Source organism: Hirundo rustica, chromosome 1, assembly GCF_015227805.2.
Source record: "Hirundo rustica isolate bHirRus1 chromosome 1, bHirRus1.pri.v3, whole genome shotgun sequence".
NCBI classification, from domain to species: domain Eukaryota; kingdom Metazoa; phylum Chordata; class Aves; order Passeriformes; family Hirundinidae; genus Hirundo; species Hirundo rustica.
The window spans coordinates 81,085,573-81,103,315 of NC_053450.1; the positions used below are offsets into that span (position 1 = coordinate 81,085,573).

The 17,743-nt window shown below is 36.7% G+C and overlaps 1 protein-coding gene across 1 annotated transcript in view; it reads right to left on the reverse strand.

The window, feature by feature from the left end:
• The window catches only part of CDH9 (cadherin 9), a 105,308-nt gene that overhangs the window by 70,295 nt on the left and 17,270 nt on the right, over positions 1-17,743 (reverse strand). The window contains exon 2 of the mRNA XM_040059071.2: positions 4,685-5,000. Within this exon, the coding sequence (XP_039915005.1) occupies positions 4,685-4,915 (231 nt within the window). The 5' untranslated portion in view covers positions 4,916-5,000. The remainder of the gene's footprint in view (positions 1-4,684; positions 5,001-17,743) is intronic.

Here is a 17,743-nt window from a genome sequence, read left to right on the forward strand (position 1 = left end):
AAGAGCACGTGGCTTTGGCCATTTTGGACAAAGGAATCCCCTTCACCTTGTGACCCGCCCCCAGAACTGAGACCAGCCTGGGGATCACTAAGATGGGGGTCCTGAGCACCCAAACTGTCTACAAAGGTATAAACTGGGGAAAATCCACAAAGAACTGGCTTTTTTCCCTTTTCATTTTGCTTTTGCAATGCAAACTCAATTTTTAAGCTATAAAAAGCAAAATTTGCATTTTCTTTTTTATTAGAGGAGCAAGATTCAACTATTTTATCTGCAACAGCTTCCCAAAATTCCAGGAAGCTTATTTGCTCTAATGATACATGTGAAAACTGAGAAAACAAATACCGAATTAATTTTTTCAACTGTTTCTTTGGATAATGGGTCCTGCCATCATTCAAGGCACTTAAAATTTGATAATAGACTCTTTTTTGAGACACAGACAGCCTAGCACCCATTTTTGGCTCAGATTTTAAGTTTCTGTGTCCGCTTTAACTGTGACTGGGAAACAAAAGTTAAAAACCCTTGCTGGAGAGAAAAAAAAAAAAAAAAACGAAGGGGTAACAGTTACCTTTTCCACCACCGCCAGGCTGGCTAAAGGAATGTGCTATTAAAGCACCCTGAAGGTTTACTCTGAAAGCAAAAACCTTCCCCAAAAGGAAAAAACCCTTTTCCCTGAGGATCACCACCTCTGTAAAAGATTTTCCCTTAGATCCCAAAGTGATAATACTTACCAAAAATCCAGCATTCAGACGAGTCTTTCCTTTCTTTCCCAATCACTCCTTTTGCCTGAGACTGACCCTTTTTGGTGCAAAAAGAGCTTCCAGTCCCAGATTCCGGGGTCAGTTTTCCACGAACATGTGGTCACTCTCTCTGGGAGCAGCTTGCGGGTGGGGGGTTCTGTGCAGCACTCCGATGGGTTTTTTGAGTCCAAAGGAGAAAACTACAGTCCTGGCCGGTGGAATCCTGTGTTTCAGAGACTCCACAGCAAACACCAAGCCTGACGGGTCTGTCTCTGCATGGGTGGGCTATGTTTCGTGACTCACATACCTGCGTGAGATTCCTCGGCCACATGCTCTCCAAGTGGTTCTTCCAGCTTTCTGGGAGTCTCTTGTGGCTTCGAGCCCCACAATTAGGCACCAGTTGTGGTATTTCTTTAGAGAGACCCACACGACCGCTGATGGCAAAAGGAAAGAGCCTGCTCCCTCACCACAGGGATATCACAGCTTTATTCTGGAGTCCTGCTCCTGCCAGCTGGAGTTCATTCCCCATCCACGCCAGTTCCAGAGAGAGCCTGGCCCCCCCTGTCCTGGGGCTTTTTCCCAGGCGGAAGGGCCTAGAGGCAGGGACAAGCCACTACCCAATCAGGGATAAGGTGGGAGTGGAACAGAATTGGATTACATTCCAGTGTGGGGGATGGGCGCAGCCGAGAGGGGACAAACCATGTGGTAACGGTTTCCAAGGGGGACAGGGGATACAACAGAAAAATATTACAAACCCCAATATAAAAATGAAACTCAATATAAACCCAATTAAAGCACTACAACACCAGAGCAATGTTTATCTCCCTTTGCATTTTAGAAATAACACATAGGAAGATGGATCCGCTGGTTGGCCTAAGCATTTCCGGAATATAATTTTAAAGGAAAAGAAATCACAGGATACCATAAGCAGTTTTCACGTTTTTACAGGTATGAGTAGTAGAACCCAACAAATTTAAAGACTTCCTATGCACTTATATGTTATGCATTCACCTCTATTTGAGACAGGAATTCTCTGAGTTTGCAGAAGGAAAGAAAGATGTGAGGTGGACATACTGTAAATTGTCTGGATTTGCCTTGACTCTCATCACATTCACCAGCCAATTGTTCTGCATATATCCCCCACCCTTGAAGGGTGGCTGCCAACAATCCAACTATAAAAATTACTATATAAGTAATTCAGTATAAATTATCCCTCCACTCCAGGGATCCTTGCAACTTAGTGGAGCCTGAGCACGAGTCTCCTCATAGGGGCCAGACTGCCTGCCAGGATTTGGACAGTCCAGTAGTCCAAGTAAGTGCCCAGTTGTCCTGCTGCTGGTCTGAACTGGGCTGGGGTCTGAGCAGTAAGAATGAGAGGTATGGGATGTCACAAAATAGCTCTCCATCCTATGTGCTCATCCTTCTCAGTAAACAGATTTTATCTCATGATGCCGTACTGAGCGATCCTTCCCCGCTGCCAATAACAGAATGAACTCATAACAAAATAAAACATCAATAAAGCAGCATTAGTAGCAAAACACAATCAATGACCAGACAGATAAAAATTGTACGAGAATAGAAACAGGGTGGGGAAAATGACCTTTTTAATATTATGGCTATGATTGCCTAGAAGTTTACTTTCTGATAAAATTTCTTAATTCAGTTTATTTAAATTTCAGTACTACATTTGTTATTCTACCCCAGTAGCCCATCTGCCTGTGCATATCCATATTAAAGAGAGGATAGATAAGAATGCTTGCTATGAACTAGTCCCCATGGGTTGGAATGAAAGTGCTCTTACTTCACACATACTAGTTTGCTAATTACCATCACTTTGAAGAGGAGAATACTAAACCTGAGATTTAAGCCTTCCTCAGAATAATGTTGTTCAATGAAGTCGTTGGGGTGCTTTTTCTTCCTCTAAAAAAAATTCCTTCTTTGACTTCTTGTTGTAGCAGCTCCCTCTTGGCCCTGTATGTCACATGCACCTAAGATAATCTGAACCAAATCAAAATGGATTTACTGTGGTTTTATACCACTGAGGGCAGAACTGTGATCATTTCATCATGGTATAAACTGTTATAAAATTAATGAAGCCACATGGAGTTCATCAGTTCAATGCAACTCCTCTTTGGAACACAGGATTTTATTAGGGGTGGTTTCCATCTGTTTAGAGAATCAGTGATGCTGACCTCTCTCGGGGGTTTTTCTGTAATATTTTGCAGTGAAGTGTAAAAAGTCTCAACATGTAATTTTAGTTAAAAGAAGTGAAACATCTCAGATCTAACTGCTCTACGGCCATCTGGTTTTTCTTCCTGGACTTAAGTCTATGGTAATGAGGTACAATGGTTTTTAGTAAGTTTGGAACAAGGAAGATGCAAACTTACCAGGGTAAGTATCTTACCCTGGTAACTTTACATCTGTTGTAATATAACATGTAAGAATTCCTTGTGTGAAAGAGGGATGGTGGTTGATGGTCTTGATCTTAATTTATATGAGTGTTAAAATTTGAAGTCATTCATCTATATTCGGTGGGACTGAAGTTGTAAGCAGTTCTAATGTTTGACATTTACTTCTCTTCTCTGACAGATTTCTATTAAAAAAAAAAACCCCACAGTCTATTTCTCTCAGTCTAGGTAGACTTACAGTTATGGTGTTTTAATTATCATGCTTTTTTGTATGTTTTCTTGACAAGTCTACTCAACATTAAATAATACTTGCAAATGTTTTAGAAATATCTCTATGCAATTAGTTCATCGTTTGTTGAAGACCCTTTTGTCTACAACAAACCTTCCTCTTTTACACACTGACAAACAAATCTAGCAATAAGATCATTTGCCTTTGTATTATTTCTACTACTTCACATCAGAATTTATTTTGTGGAAAACAGAATTGTACAGGTTTTGGTAGGAACAAGGTCAGAATCAAGCTCATAGTTTTCAAGATTGATCCTTTGACATTTATTTCTCAATATAGGGAGATGATTTTTATGTTTTCCAGATGATCATGTCTCCCATGACCAGATATATTAGCTAATGTTCAAAAATATTTTGGAGCTTTTATCTACAAATGTCCAAATCAGCTTAGTAGCTAGGCACTGGAAAATGAGAGTTACCTGACAATAAGAGATAGTAACAGTGTTGTGGATGAATGACAGAAACTGAATTGGACATTTACTAATAAAAGCCATTAAGACAAACATTTCCTTAATTGTAAGTAATTCTGGATGTATTCTAGATCTCTGATATTCTAGAATCTTGATAAAGATAACTTGGTTATACTAGGACATAAGTCAGATCTGTGGATGGTGAGACACCAGAGGGCTAAATATCCAGAAATTTTTTGAGTTTCGTGTTATCAGAAAAGGTAGGACTGGAGACAACTGGAATTCAGAGGGGCCATTGTAGACAACATCTAATGTAGATAGACCTCAAAGGATGTAAAGCCCTTCAAGCAATTAAGTAAAATTTTCAGTTTATTTCAGAAATCACGTAAAATTATATTATTCCCTCAAACACTACACCCCTACTTAAAATCATGGAGAGACAAAAATTTTATTGTTAATAGAATTGTACATTTCACTTGAGAAAATATACAGCCCAGTACACTGGCAAATGCCACAAGGTAGATGAATGAAATAATAATTTTTCCATTCATCTAATATTTATGTTTAACAGTTGAAAAAGTGATAAAACTTGCATGGGCATATGTAATAGGAAACTGGAACATTTTAGTCTGAATGATTTCCTTTTTTTTCCCTGAACTTCTTAGTTTCTCTCACACCTTTGAACAACAATGGAACCTCAGGTGGTCTGTAGTGTGCTTTGACATAACAAGAAATTGGGACCACTGCTGTACAAAACCCAAAACAGCTGTGCAGAAGGAGTGAAAATACCAAGGGTGTCAGATGCATCACCTTTAAAGAATCCTTTAAACACAAGGCTTACCTTGCCCACGTATTGAGTATCTGGACCTGTGTACTCCTCCAGCAAGAAAAATTGATTCCACATCCAACCACGCTTGGTGCGGTGCAGTGTTTTTCCATCACTGTCTGACATTCCTGTTATCCTTTCACTGTGTGAGTGCTTGTTAGTCCTTTTTGGGGATGGCGTCGTATGAACCACATAAAACACAGAGCTCCAAAGCAAAACTGTCAGAAAGGAGTGAGTCCTCATCATCTCCAGAAATGCTGTCAGCCCCCACTCCTCTAATAATTCACCAGAACAAATTTTTCAAATGTTATATTCCTCTTGTAAGAAAAACCTAGAGGAGAGAGAAAAATGTTTGTGTAAGTTGCAATAACTTTTCTCCCTAAGGAAACAGGAATACAGTCTAGTGATCACAACAATTACCCATGGGAATGACAAATAACCATGAAAATTACTCAGGGAGTTTTAAGTCAAGTTCTTTAATGTCTTTTTTTCATCTTATGCTAGTTCACTCACACGATATATAGACATTAATTTAAAACACAAGCTGAGTAAAATACTTTATCTGAAAACTTTAGCTACCAGCAACATCCTGACAAAAGGAAAGAGCCCAAATAAGAAATCTTCCAACCTAATCTCTTCCAGCTCAGCCTGATGCCATCCGCCCTTAGCATCTGCTCAGAACTGTCTGCAGATCTGAATTTTCTGTTACTTTGTGATTAATGCATCCCATTCCTTCCCTTTGCTACACTCCAACTGACCAGTGCAGAAAGGAAGTAATAAAAAGAAATTTGTAAAGTATTATTGATGCCTTCTACAAATTCTCTAAACAAGAACAAAAAGTACTTAGACACCTGTGGGTTTGTAGGAATCCTGTTGGGGTTAAAAAACTTTGTATTTGGAAAAGAATTCTCCATTTTGGAATGTATTTAATTTTTCCCTGAATCATGGCTGAATGAATGTGAATTTTCATGATGTAGAACTTTACTGTAATCAGTATTTTTCTGAAAATTACTCTGATGTTTTCTGTGGAAGTTTGTGAGCAATATTTATTCAAACCAAATCAATCTCATACTCTTTGTTGGCAGTACAACAGAAGTGCCTGATGTTCTAGTCTTTTCTGTAAATTTTTCACATTAAGTCTGTTTTTGCTTTAGGAAATATTTGCTGAGATATTATTGTCTATTACAGAAATCACAGGAAAACAATTCAGCACAAAAGGACATTTTCTTTGAGAATCCTGCTCCATTAACAGTGATAGTAGTGTGAGGCCGCAACACTCAGATATTTTGAAATTAGGAAAAAAAAAATATATACAAAATTATCCCCCTTTCTACTGCAGCCCTACATCACCAACAGCTATTTTCACTCAGTTGTTTATTTGTTTGGGATTTTTATAGAAGATGGGAAGGGAGTCTTTCTGTACAAAAGTTTTTTTGTGAAAATTATTAGTCAGTTGAGAACCAAGGCTTCTTAATGGAAAACGTTTAGTGAATTGTACTCTAAAGGCCTTAATGATTAAATTACTGGAATTGTGCCTTTTGTGTGAAATCGTCTCAAAATGATGATATTCTGTATGGACTCAGTGTCTTAACTAGCAGTCCTGAAGGAGGATCAAAGCCTAAGCATTTTAGTAACTTCAAAAAGTTTTAGCTGAGCAAGAAGTGACGGTTTGGAATATTTATCACTTTCTAAGATCATGTTGAAAAACAAAAAAACCCCAACTTAATAGGTGTCATATTTATGCAGATAATGTATATAATGCAGGAAAACTTGTTTTCTTTTGCTTTTCATTTTAATTGAAGAATCAAAGCACTAAGTAAATTAACTTAATTTGCATAAAATCATGAAGGTACATAGGTCTTAGTATACATTCATGAATGTGTTTTCTTTGAATTCTGATTTTTGCCATTGTAATGATCAGTATGTTTTGTTGCAGGCAGAGGGGCAAAGTGCAACTTTCCTATGATTCATTTAATACCAGTAAATTTTGACATTACCAGAGTGTTGGAGTCCAAGGCATTCCTTTGGCTGCCCTGGAGGGTCAGAGACCTGGACAGGGGGGTCTGGGACCCCGGCCCAGAGCTCAGAGGAACATTGGCTTTGATCTCAGTCCATGGGAAAGGCTTCCTGCACTGCAGGAAGGATTGCAGGCCACAAAAGTGTGAAGGATAGTAGTTTAGCTTATCACAGGGTGATAAAAGAGTAGATTTAGGTTTTTAGCATTGAAGTGAGGCAAGATGGAGGATTTGGGGCGTTGCCTCTTGCTTCTTCTTTCTTCTTCCCTCACTCCATTTTCAGCAGTGACGGTGGCACAAAGTAGTTCACAGAGATTGGGTCAAGGTAGAGATGATCTGTTTAGTATAAGTGATAGGTATTGGCAAGTAATGATAAATAAAGAACACGTAGCAATTAGTATAAAAGATAACGACAGCCCTGTTCGGGAGGAGTCGAGGAGTCACCAGATGCCCAAGCAGCTGCACAGACCTTTGTGGGGCACTGAGAAAATTGTAAGATAAAAAATAATAAATGAAGCATGCAACCTTGAAAAATCAGAACCTGAAGACTCTGTCTCTTTCTTGTGTTTGGCTCAGAGCTTTGCAGAGGGCAAAAGACTCTAAAACCACCTGAATCTCGGGGAAAAAATCCGACACCAGAGAACATATTTAGTACATAATGATTGTGCCTTGTGATTGAAATTTGCTGGATACAGATAAAAACAAAACAAAAAACAAAACAAAACAAAAAAAAACCTAAACCAACAAACCAACCAAACAAACAAACAAAAAAACCCAACAAAAACCACTAAAGTCAGCCAACCTTCTATCCATATTTAAGTCTCATGAGTTGAATTGCTTTTATAATATTAGACTGAATTAGGTGTTATCACTGAATAAATCTATTTATTAACGTAGACCATAAGATATCATTGTTTGTATTTCAAATCCATTCCACTGCATCATCTGAGGCAGATTGAATAGCCTCTTCATGCTTTGTAAATTAGATTCTGATTAAGGTATTGCAGAATGAAAGTAGGCAGGAATAGGAACCTTTGGAAGTACTGCATTCAAAAGTCAGGCAATCAACTTTGTCCAGTGACTCTTATCTAGTCTCTTATCTCTTCTGGAAAAATTATTTTTTGATGTGTCCTCAAATAGTGCTCTTTCATAGCTGCATTTGGACTGTAATTCAAGAATTCTCTTCTGTGCATTCTGAATGATAATTCTCTAATATTCATATTAATCATATTAATAAATGTTGGATCTGATTACTTTTGCCTTGATATGAATTATGTGTTGTTTTGTAACTATTCTGATAAATATTGTGGGGTTTATATATCAAGGTTGCGACTGATTTAATTCTCTAATTTCTTGGACCCTACAATCTTTTCTGCAGTAAGACATAAGAAACCTAAACCATGCAAAAATTCCCCCAAATAAATGCATATATGGTGAAATTTTAATGCATAGTGAATCTGTAAAACTTCTAAAAATCCTAAAAATATTTTTCTGAAACCGCTAAGCCTTGAAACACTGTTTATTTAAAAATAATTTAAATATTTAAAAATGCCAAACAGTTAAAAAATTCACTTCAAAATGTCCTTATTTCAAAATCTAGACAAAACTAACACTCAGATTTAGTCTGCTTTGACTTTACTTTTTTTTTGAAACTGAGAAGAGTGGGTGATATCAATATATTTTCATTTGGCCTTTTAGAGATGCTTGATTGCATGTTCAGTTTGGTGATAATTTAAATTGTAAATAAAATTTCAAGTGTGTCACTTTTGCTATTTCAAAACTGCACATTTTTAATTTCTTGAAATTGCCATCATTCCTTTGTGTCCAAACACTATTTGCCATACTCATTTAAATGCAGGAGATATTTATACTACTCTTTTCTTTGTACTCAGAGAAATACTTCAAGGTGGTCATTGGCTTATACATCTTGTCTCATAGTCATGTATTCAAGCAGGTCAGGAGTTACACTCTGTAGACCCAGAAGGTGGAGTATAATACTGAAACAAAGGATTCTGATATGCTCTGGAAAAGTAAGACCAACTTTTCAATTCAAAGGAACTCAGTGTACCTTGCACAGATGTTCTGACCCTGCCAGGAGAAATGATGTCTGCGCAAACACCAATTTTTCACAGAGGTCTTTTTCTCAAAGGAATCTAATTTCCCACATTTTGTCCCAGCCAGGGCAGAAGTTAAACTGAGATTGCTTTAAACCTGTGGTTTTCTATGTAGTGCTGCCCTCTACTGAGTTCCTTGATAATTAGTAGGACTTTACTACCTAGTCAAAAGGTAGCATCCTTAACGTCAAGAAGAATGAAGCAAAAACAAAAACAGAAGCAAAAAAGAGAGCTACAGCCCATTTTTTTTCCTTTTTTTAAATTTTTTTTTCAATAACTGCACCTTTTTGGTGTAATGAAAAGCCTTTTAGGTGTATTACTCAGGGTCAGTGTGTCTGCTGAACATTATGATAAACATCTAATTTGATTTTTCTTCTAAGAGAAGCAAAAATCTTTAGAGAATAATTTATTTTTTTTCAAAGCAACCGATCAATATTCTATATGCAATCTCCTCTCACTTCAATTCTGTTCCCATCATTTAATCAGTAAAATGTCAACTTCTTGTTCTTGTCAAACCTTAGAAAATGAGTTTTTTTCTAGTTATCTTGGAAACCTCTTAAGATGGGGCATTCATGTGTTAAACGTGTTAATGCCAAACATTTTTGAGAATCTGCTTTTCTTCCCTATTTTGCAAATCAGTGGATCTGAGTGGAAGTAATAAATATTTTTTCATTTGTATGGTTTGAGGGATATGTGATGGTAGCATAGAACCATTGCAGTCTCTCCATGCAGTCAGGACTTTGATATCAGAATCCTACAATAGTTCCAGGTAAATGAATAATCTCTGTATGGAAAACATTATTCTCCTGAGCACAGTAACAACTGGAAAAAAAATTATCTCTTGAAATCCTTTTGAATGCAAAATATTCTATTTAGATTCTTCAGGTGCAATGTGAAGTAAGCCTTGCTGGGATCAATAGCACAGATTTGTTACTGATTATGCCAATTTAAATGTTTCTATAGCAATTGCCATGGCAATGTTTTTAATTAGTGCTGCATAGTCACTCATAAGCATGACACGAAGAAAAGCTAACCTTCAGCAGCTTGATAATGCATCCCACATTAGTCTATTTCATTTGTTAAGAGTGAAGCAAAATTTGTGTTCTAAAAGAAAAATACCTGGTGCTAAAATAGCTAAAAATAGCAGAGTTAACTGCAGCAGCAGTGCTTCATATTGCACTCTGATCTCTAAATAAGAAAGATGTAACTAATGTTCAGGATGATCCAAACAATCTATAAACTAAGTATGTATTTTAACAGGATACAACGAATATAAATCTTCTGTAGCCTCCACGCATGGAAGCAGTCTCATTGGCATTGTCAGCCTTTTTTTGAAAACAAAATATTTGAATGCAACTTTAAACAATGTAGACTGAGCACTGAAAATGGTGAAGCTGTAGCAACAAAAGGCTGTGCTATAAACAGCACACTGCCACCGATAATACCAAGATTTAGGAAGAGGCTGGATATGTGCCACTGTAGGTTCACTTTTATCACTTTCCCAGCTAATTAAAGATATCCCAGGATGCATACACATGCTTCCCTCTGGCTGCAGCACTCAAATATTCTCTGAGTGCAGTCATACTGCAGACATGAATATAGTCTCTGGATGTATGACTTTCTAAAAACAGCATTCTTTTTTAGCTTTCTTTTTTAGCATTCTTCTGCCCAAAAGATTTTTTTTTTTCCTTCCCTCTTTCCTATTCATGGATAAAGATGGGGTTTGGGCTAAGGATGAAAAGATTAAAAGTAAACAACCAACCGTCATATGGACTGAACTTGAGGTAATCAAGAAATTATTTCTAGGGGAGCTGAAGTAGGTTTTGAGGGATTCCCAAAGCTTAAGGGACAGGTTTTTTCACAGATGAACACCCATCCTTTGAGTACAAGTACTCAGATCCTCATCAGGCACAGAAACATGGACCACCCTAAAGAAACATGTTCCCACTCAGTAGCTCCTACTGCAAATCTTTCAGAACAGATTTTCAGAACTGGTGTTTTTCTGCTATTGGGTTGCTTATCTGTTCAACACTGCATACAGTGAAGATAAGCTCATTTGAAAATTTTGCCAGGAAACAGCTGAAGGCAATTCTTTATTTCTGTGCAGATTCCAGTGAAGGTTCCCTTAGCTATATGGCTCCAGGGGTCATACTAATAAAAATAATAGGGAATTTGAACTAATAGCAATTTGCATTAGAATGTCTAATGAGGTAATGTCTTTAGGCAAATGAATCTATGGTTTGTAGGTGCATTAGGAAAAACATTTTTCTTTCTGTGACAGAGAGAGTCAGCATTTATTTTAGAGTTTTTTCCAGACTCTTGGGTATCTACATTGGAGATATAGGTCCAAATTCACCTCATCATGGTCTGAGTCACCCTCTCAATAGCACTCACAGTGAGCAACTCAAATCCCCTGGATGGGTGGATCTGGCAAGAGAATGTGTTGATTCATATTTGGACAATCTCCACTGGAAGAATTGTGCAGAGGCAGAGATGTGGTTTAAAGCAACTCTCACTAAGCAGTGAAAATATCATGTGCCCTTGTCTGGAGCAAGTATCTTCTGAGGAGCAGATGAAAGTCTTTCTAGACTGCTTGTCCTCCAACCATCCTTCCGTCAGCTGGTGAACAAAACCTGCAGCATTCCCAACCCATGATGTAAAAGCATCTCTCAATTCTTAGTAATAGAATTGAAGCTAAAAGAGACTTTTAAAATATCTGCTTCTGAGGCATCAGGCCACTGAATTACACATATAAAATGTGCATTTTCTCATTGGAAAAAAAACCTGATTTTTTTCTCCAATAATGAAAATTTTTACAGGATCTCCTTTTCATCAGCATGAGGGGAACAAGGAAATACAGCACTTGTAAACCCTTAAAGCAAGGACTTTTGAAGATATTACTTTGATCTTTAGTACTGATTTTTCTCCACAGGGAATGCGTTTCACTCTTATCATATAATGAAGCTGCATTATAAGTTTTTGTGCCACACCTTATTTACAACTGTAACACATTCATCACGTTCATGGTTTTAAAGAATATCTTTAAGAAACATGAGGAAAAATAAGTGCTACCCTCAAAGCAATTTTTTTCTCTTTTCCTCTCCTTTAAGATTGTTTCATGTTTTGTCACTCATAACCTGATTGTCTGTACTTTGACATTGATACCCTGAAGGTATTAAAATTAAGGCATTTATTTTTTTGGGTTTTGGGGGGTTGGGGTTTTCTTGTTTGCTTGTTTGTTTTTGGGTTTGTTTTTTTTTTTTTTGGTTGTTTGGTTGGTTTGTTGTTTGTTTGTTTGTTTTTTTCATGAGAAGCATAGCTTTCTATCTGCCATATACAAACCCAAACTGTATCTGGAGGCATAGGCCCCTATTTTCCAGACATTGATTCTCATTATTCTCTCTGCATGAAACAGATGAGATTCACCTATGGCAGCACTGTTAATGACAGGACTTACCTGTTCTCCTGATAAATGGGGCTACACAGTTTCTCTAAATTTCTTTTTCTTGCTGGTGCATTATGTATCAGTCTTTGGTCACACAACAAGCTGCTAACAAAGCATTCTGAGATTCCACATTTGGTGCCTCCTATCTCTGCATAACCCCTGAGCATGACACGTACCACAATGAGAGCTTGCTAAACTTCCTGAGTCTACAGCTTGAATAATGTCCCAAGAGGCTGTTACAAGCCAGAATTTCTCAGAATAGATATCTTCAAGCTAGTATCTCAAGGTCTTTTTAAAAACTTCAATCTCTCTGCCATCTTTTTTTTTTTTTTCTTTTTTTTTTTTTTTTTTTTCCTTTTTCCCCACTCATGTACATCTGAGTCATAAGAAATCTTGTTCCTATAGAGAAGGATTTAATTACTTCCTGCAAGAGATTATAGATTCACTTCTCTGGACTGGAAAAATTGAGTTGCTGACCAATTAAAGGTGGTTAGCAAATTCAGAATGTAATTGGAGCCCATTGTTGCTGCTTCCTTCCTCAGGGAGTTGAGCAGCTGCTGAACGCTGTCATTTATTAGAGATCAACCGCCTTTATGTCCTTCTGCTGTCTCCAATGGGATCACACAATCTAGAAAAGTCTTATTCTCTGAGTTGAGCAGGAGTCCTGGAAGCGTAGGAATTTGTACACCAAAATAATGCATGACCTTCTTTTGCTATTAATTTATCTCAGATAGTCTGAAAGGAGTCTGATGCAGCTGAGGTTTGATCCTATATTTCCATAATAAACACTTCAAAATACCTACAAATGGTAATTCTCTCTCTTGTAAGAATAAAACAGATCTCGGAAATATAAATTTTGATAACTTTCCCTTTACTTATTTCAAGGTCTGAATCTCTTTTTAAAAATGAAAAGCATTCCCCCAACAGAGAACTGAAAAATCTTTCACTCAGATATCATTTTAATGAAAGACAAATGAGAAACATGAATAAAATAAAAACCAGAGTAATAAAGAAGTGCTTATTTTGTTAGTAGCCTGACAGTAAAAATAAAGATTTCTTCAACAATCAGGCACTCATGATAACACCTAAGTGTGGAGAAACATTTACTAGTTTTTCTTCTGCATGTTTTCTTAGTCTCAAAATACAAGGTAATAGTCCCCAGTAAATTATCTTTGCCATGACTTTCTCAAAGTTTGTTTTGAAAGCATGTAAAAGTCCTAGCGAACCATATTCTGCAAGGAGATTCATATTTGCCAATCTTGTGAAAAGAACAAACCCTTTATGTTTGTTTTTGAACATTGTAAGTGACATCTTCATTAGACAACGAGTATAGCCATTGGAAGTCACGGAAAACAGTTATTCCCTCTCGACTCTTTTTGCCACTGATGAATGTATGGAGTTAAATCAATTTCTCCCTCAGCTGTCTTTTTTCCAAGATGGAAAGCTCTGGGATTGCCTGCTTAATCATTTCTTGTGTAGAGGCTGTGCCAGACTTTTGATTACACCAGTAGTCTTTCTCTGAATCTCTTCTGGGTTTTGTTTGTTTGTTTGTTTTGGGGTTTTGTTTGTTTATTTGGGTTTTTTGGTATATTTCTTGAGATTGGCAATCATAATTAGTTGCTTCACGCATTTATAAACAGCAGCTTAATTGTTTTCTTTAATTAATTTCATCACGATATGTGGCATAATTTGCTTTTTTATTGACCGCACAGCCCTGGGCTAAAGTTTTCCTGTATTATCTCTTGTCACATTATGGTGTTATTAGCTAACAACAGTAGTAAGAATTAATATTTTAAATGTATATTCTGGGTTTTACCATGTGCATGATTTCACATAGTTTCATAAGAATTTCATAATTTATCATTTGTTTGTCCGTTCATTTGCATAGACTCATATTGCATAGACTTCAAATGTAAGTAAGTAGAGATTTGTTGGCACAGCAAGGCTCAAATCCTTATGGCTAAACTTTTTTCTTCTCTCATCTGCCTCAGTCCAAAGTGGGTCTACCATGTCCATACCATCTATGAGATTTCATGATGGAAATTTTCTAGGAGAATAATTGTTGGTACAAGCTAAAATAATGTTAGGGTCCATAATGATATTGAAAAGTTATGGGAAAGAACAAATTTTCAGAGTTGAAGTATATTAGTATAACCATAGTCATAAAATTCCTTTGCACACCCACTTGACTTTATTATGCTGTGTCATGGTGGTTTATCCCTAGGTGGAAACTAAAGCTTACACAGCTACTCACTCACCGTATGGTAGAACCAGGAAAGATCCAGAAGTGCAAAAGTGAGAAAACTCAGGAGTTAACATAAAAAGAGTTTAACAGACAAAATAAAAACTACACATGGAAGCAAAGAAAAACAAGGAATTCATTCATTGCTTCCCATGGGCAGACAGGCACTCAACCATCTCCAGGAGAGCCGTCTACATATTACCACATTTAATGGTTTCCTGGGAAGACAAACTGCTTTACACTAAACATCCCCTTTTTTTCTTTTCGGCCACTCAGGCTTATATCCTGAGCATGATGCCATATGATCTGGAATATCTCTTGGGTCAGTTGAGGTCAGCTGTTCCAGCTGTGACCCCTTCCAGCTTCTTGAGTACCTCCAGCTTGTTTACTGCTGGGGTGCTGTGGGGAGCAGAAAGGGCCTTGGCCCTGTGTAAGCTCTGCTCAGCAGTAATAAAAATATTTCTGAATTATCAGTGCTGTTTTCACCACAAATCTAAAACACAGCTTCATACTAGCCACTATGACGAAAATTAACTTTATCCCAGCATGTGCTGAATGTCACTTGCATCGTTTTTCACCTTGATATTCAAACTTGTATTCAGTTTATTTATAGGTATGTTCAGTACCGGCTCTAGTACAGATCCCTGTGGAACACTGAAACAGACACTACAATGTTAAAACTAATTATTTACTTCTCCCCATTGGTTTCTGTCATTTAATCTAGTAAATGGACAAATCAGTTTTCATATTTCATTATTTATTAAATTAAAATAACTTTAATTAAAAGTATCATTATATAATCAATTGCTGATATATGCAGGGACCTCCACTTCTAGCTCATGAGTGCTTAAGATCATTTGGTGAGTCACCCTTTCATAAGCCTTCTAGAAGCAGAACTATACCATATCAAAGTGATCAAAGCTACCCATATGATTAATGACACCTCAGAGAACTTGAATAGGTCTGTGAGGCAGGACTTTCCTATTGAAGAGCTACAGAGACTTTTCCCCAGTATCCCATGTGTCTAACTATTTTGCTCTTTTTAGCTATTGTGAACAGTTTCACTCATTTGGGCCTCAGATGTAGTTTCAGTTCTACCAGAAACAAGCTGTAGGAACAGTTTTTTAAAACTTAGTATTGCTTTGGATACTTTGAAACCCTCAAGTAGCAAGAAGATTTAAGTGAAAGGTTAGAGAAACTAATGAATATTTCATCAGTTTCAACACTGAGATTTTTAGGATTCCTGGTAGTATATGTGAAATGGCTGCCAACTTGAAATCCCACACTACTGAAATGAGATCTGCTCAGTCCCTGGTTGAATAAATAAATAAAAAAAATAAACAAGGCTATGTGGCATTTTTTTTCCTTTAGGTTTTACAACTCCTTCTCTTTTTTTTCCTGAAAACTGTGACAAATGAACCACAGAACACTGGGTAGCCACAAGCACAGCACTGATGGTAAAGTGTTGCATGGAACTTCCCAAAGAAGTTTTTAATCATAGCAGTTTCTTAAAATGCTTCCCTATCCTCTGATGAAATGACAGAAAGGGTATGACACTGATACATAGCTCTGAACACTAGGTAAGTATGGTTTTTTAGTGGAGTCCTGTTCTGCTCTTTTCTCCCTAAGAGTTTATATCTATACTCTCTCCCAAGGGGTAATAGCTTGGATGTGGCCCTCTGGTGTTTGAAAGTCCTGCAGAGAAGCTCACCAAGAACAATGAGAAGTAGCTCAGAGTTTGGGTTTCATGTTCAATTTCATAATGAAAATTTGATTCTAGTTTTCCCGGATGAGGTTTTGAGATCTCCTGCAGTATTTCCCGAATTTGTCCTCCTCAAATTTATATGATTAGTGAAGAATTTATATGCTAATAAACATATTTATTTGTTGCTCCCATGGCAGGAAATTTCAAAATACTTCAGACTCACCTGGAACTTCATCCAAAGGTAGAGAAATATATTATTTGCATATGTCTTTAATAATTTAATTGTGCTCTGATGACAATGGAGTTGTTATTGCTTATTTTGGAATCTGTTTTGCTATTTCATTCTTTTGTTTCTAGCTACTAGAGAAGGAAACAACTAGTTTATTTCTCTTAAAATACAAGTCAGCTTTAAAATGGCATGTGACATATTTTCTTTAGTAATGCCTGAACTAGAATTGAGAGTTTAAAAATCTATATCTCAGCATGAATTCCCAGAACAGTCAAGTTTTCATATGATTTATTTGGACAAACTGAAAATGCTTATCAGACAGCATTTATGAATTGCCTGTTGTATTTTCCTTGTCCTTTCGGTTAAAAGTCAGTAAAAAGCAAAATTATAACTGCATGAAACTATGTTTATGGTTCCAGTTCCAGAGAGAAAAAAATAGTTGAAATATGATTGAAAAAAGCTGATATAGCAAAGCATTTTCTTTATGGTTTCTGGTCAAGTACTTTTGGTCCAGCTTTGCCTGAAATGGTGGTGCGTAGTCTGGCTTTAAAACTTCTGCACAAGCTCAAATTCCTGCAATTGTCTCCCTTCCTTCTTGCATTCCTAAAAAAATAGAGGGTAATGGATATATGAGGAGACATATCTTTGGTCTTCATATGGCTAAGACAACTCATAAATATTTGACTTCATAGAAAACAAATTAACTCAAGCATATAACAAGGCAAAAAGTTGCATAGTTAATCTATACATAGGGGTGTGTCAGGCTCTGGTTTTTAATATTTTCTTGGTTTAAATAGGAATAGATATTTCATGTGAAACAAACTTATGCCTTGTACAAGTGAATTTCTTTCCTCTTTTTATTTTTTTTATTCTGTACTCTTTAGTTTTTGCTGTCTTGTTTTAGTATTATGTCGGGGAGTACGCAGCATCACTTAGTGAAACAGTCTGATTTCTACTTCCAATAAGGCTTGCTAAATTGCCTTGTTTTTCTTAACTCTGAAATACTGTCATTATATGCACTATCCACAGGCAGTTCTTCATGGAAAGATGGACCTTCATCTAAATCTCATTACTGCAGTGTTGATTATAAAATAATTCTTTTATAGTAACAATTACTAATAAATAGAATGATTAATAATGACCCAACATATCAAATGTAATTGTCCTGTTGCAATTCTGAGTGCTGAGAAGAGAAAACACACTGCAATGGAGAAACAAAAATGAGCATCATGACACAATAATTTTAAGTCAGTTGGTATAAATCCAGCTATTTTTATAATTTTATAGCTCAACATCTTCATGAATGTCAAGGAATGTTATTTTT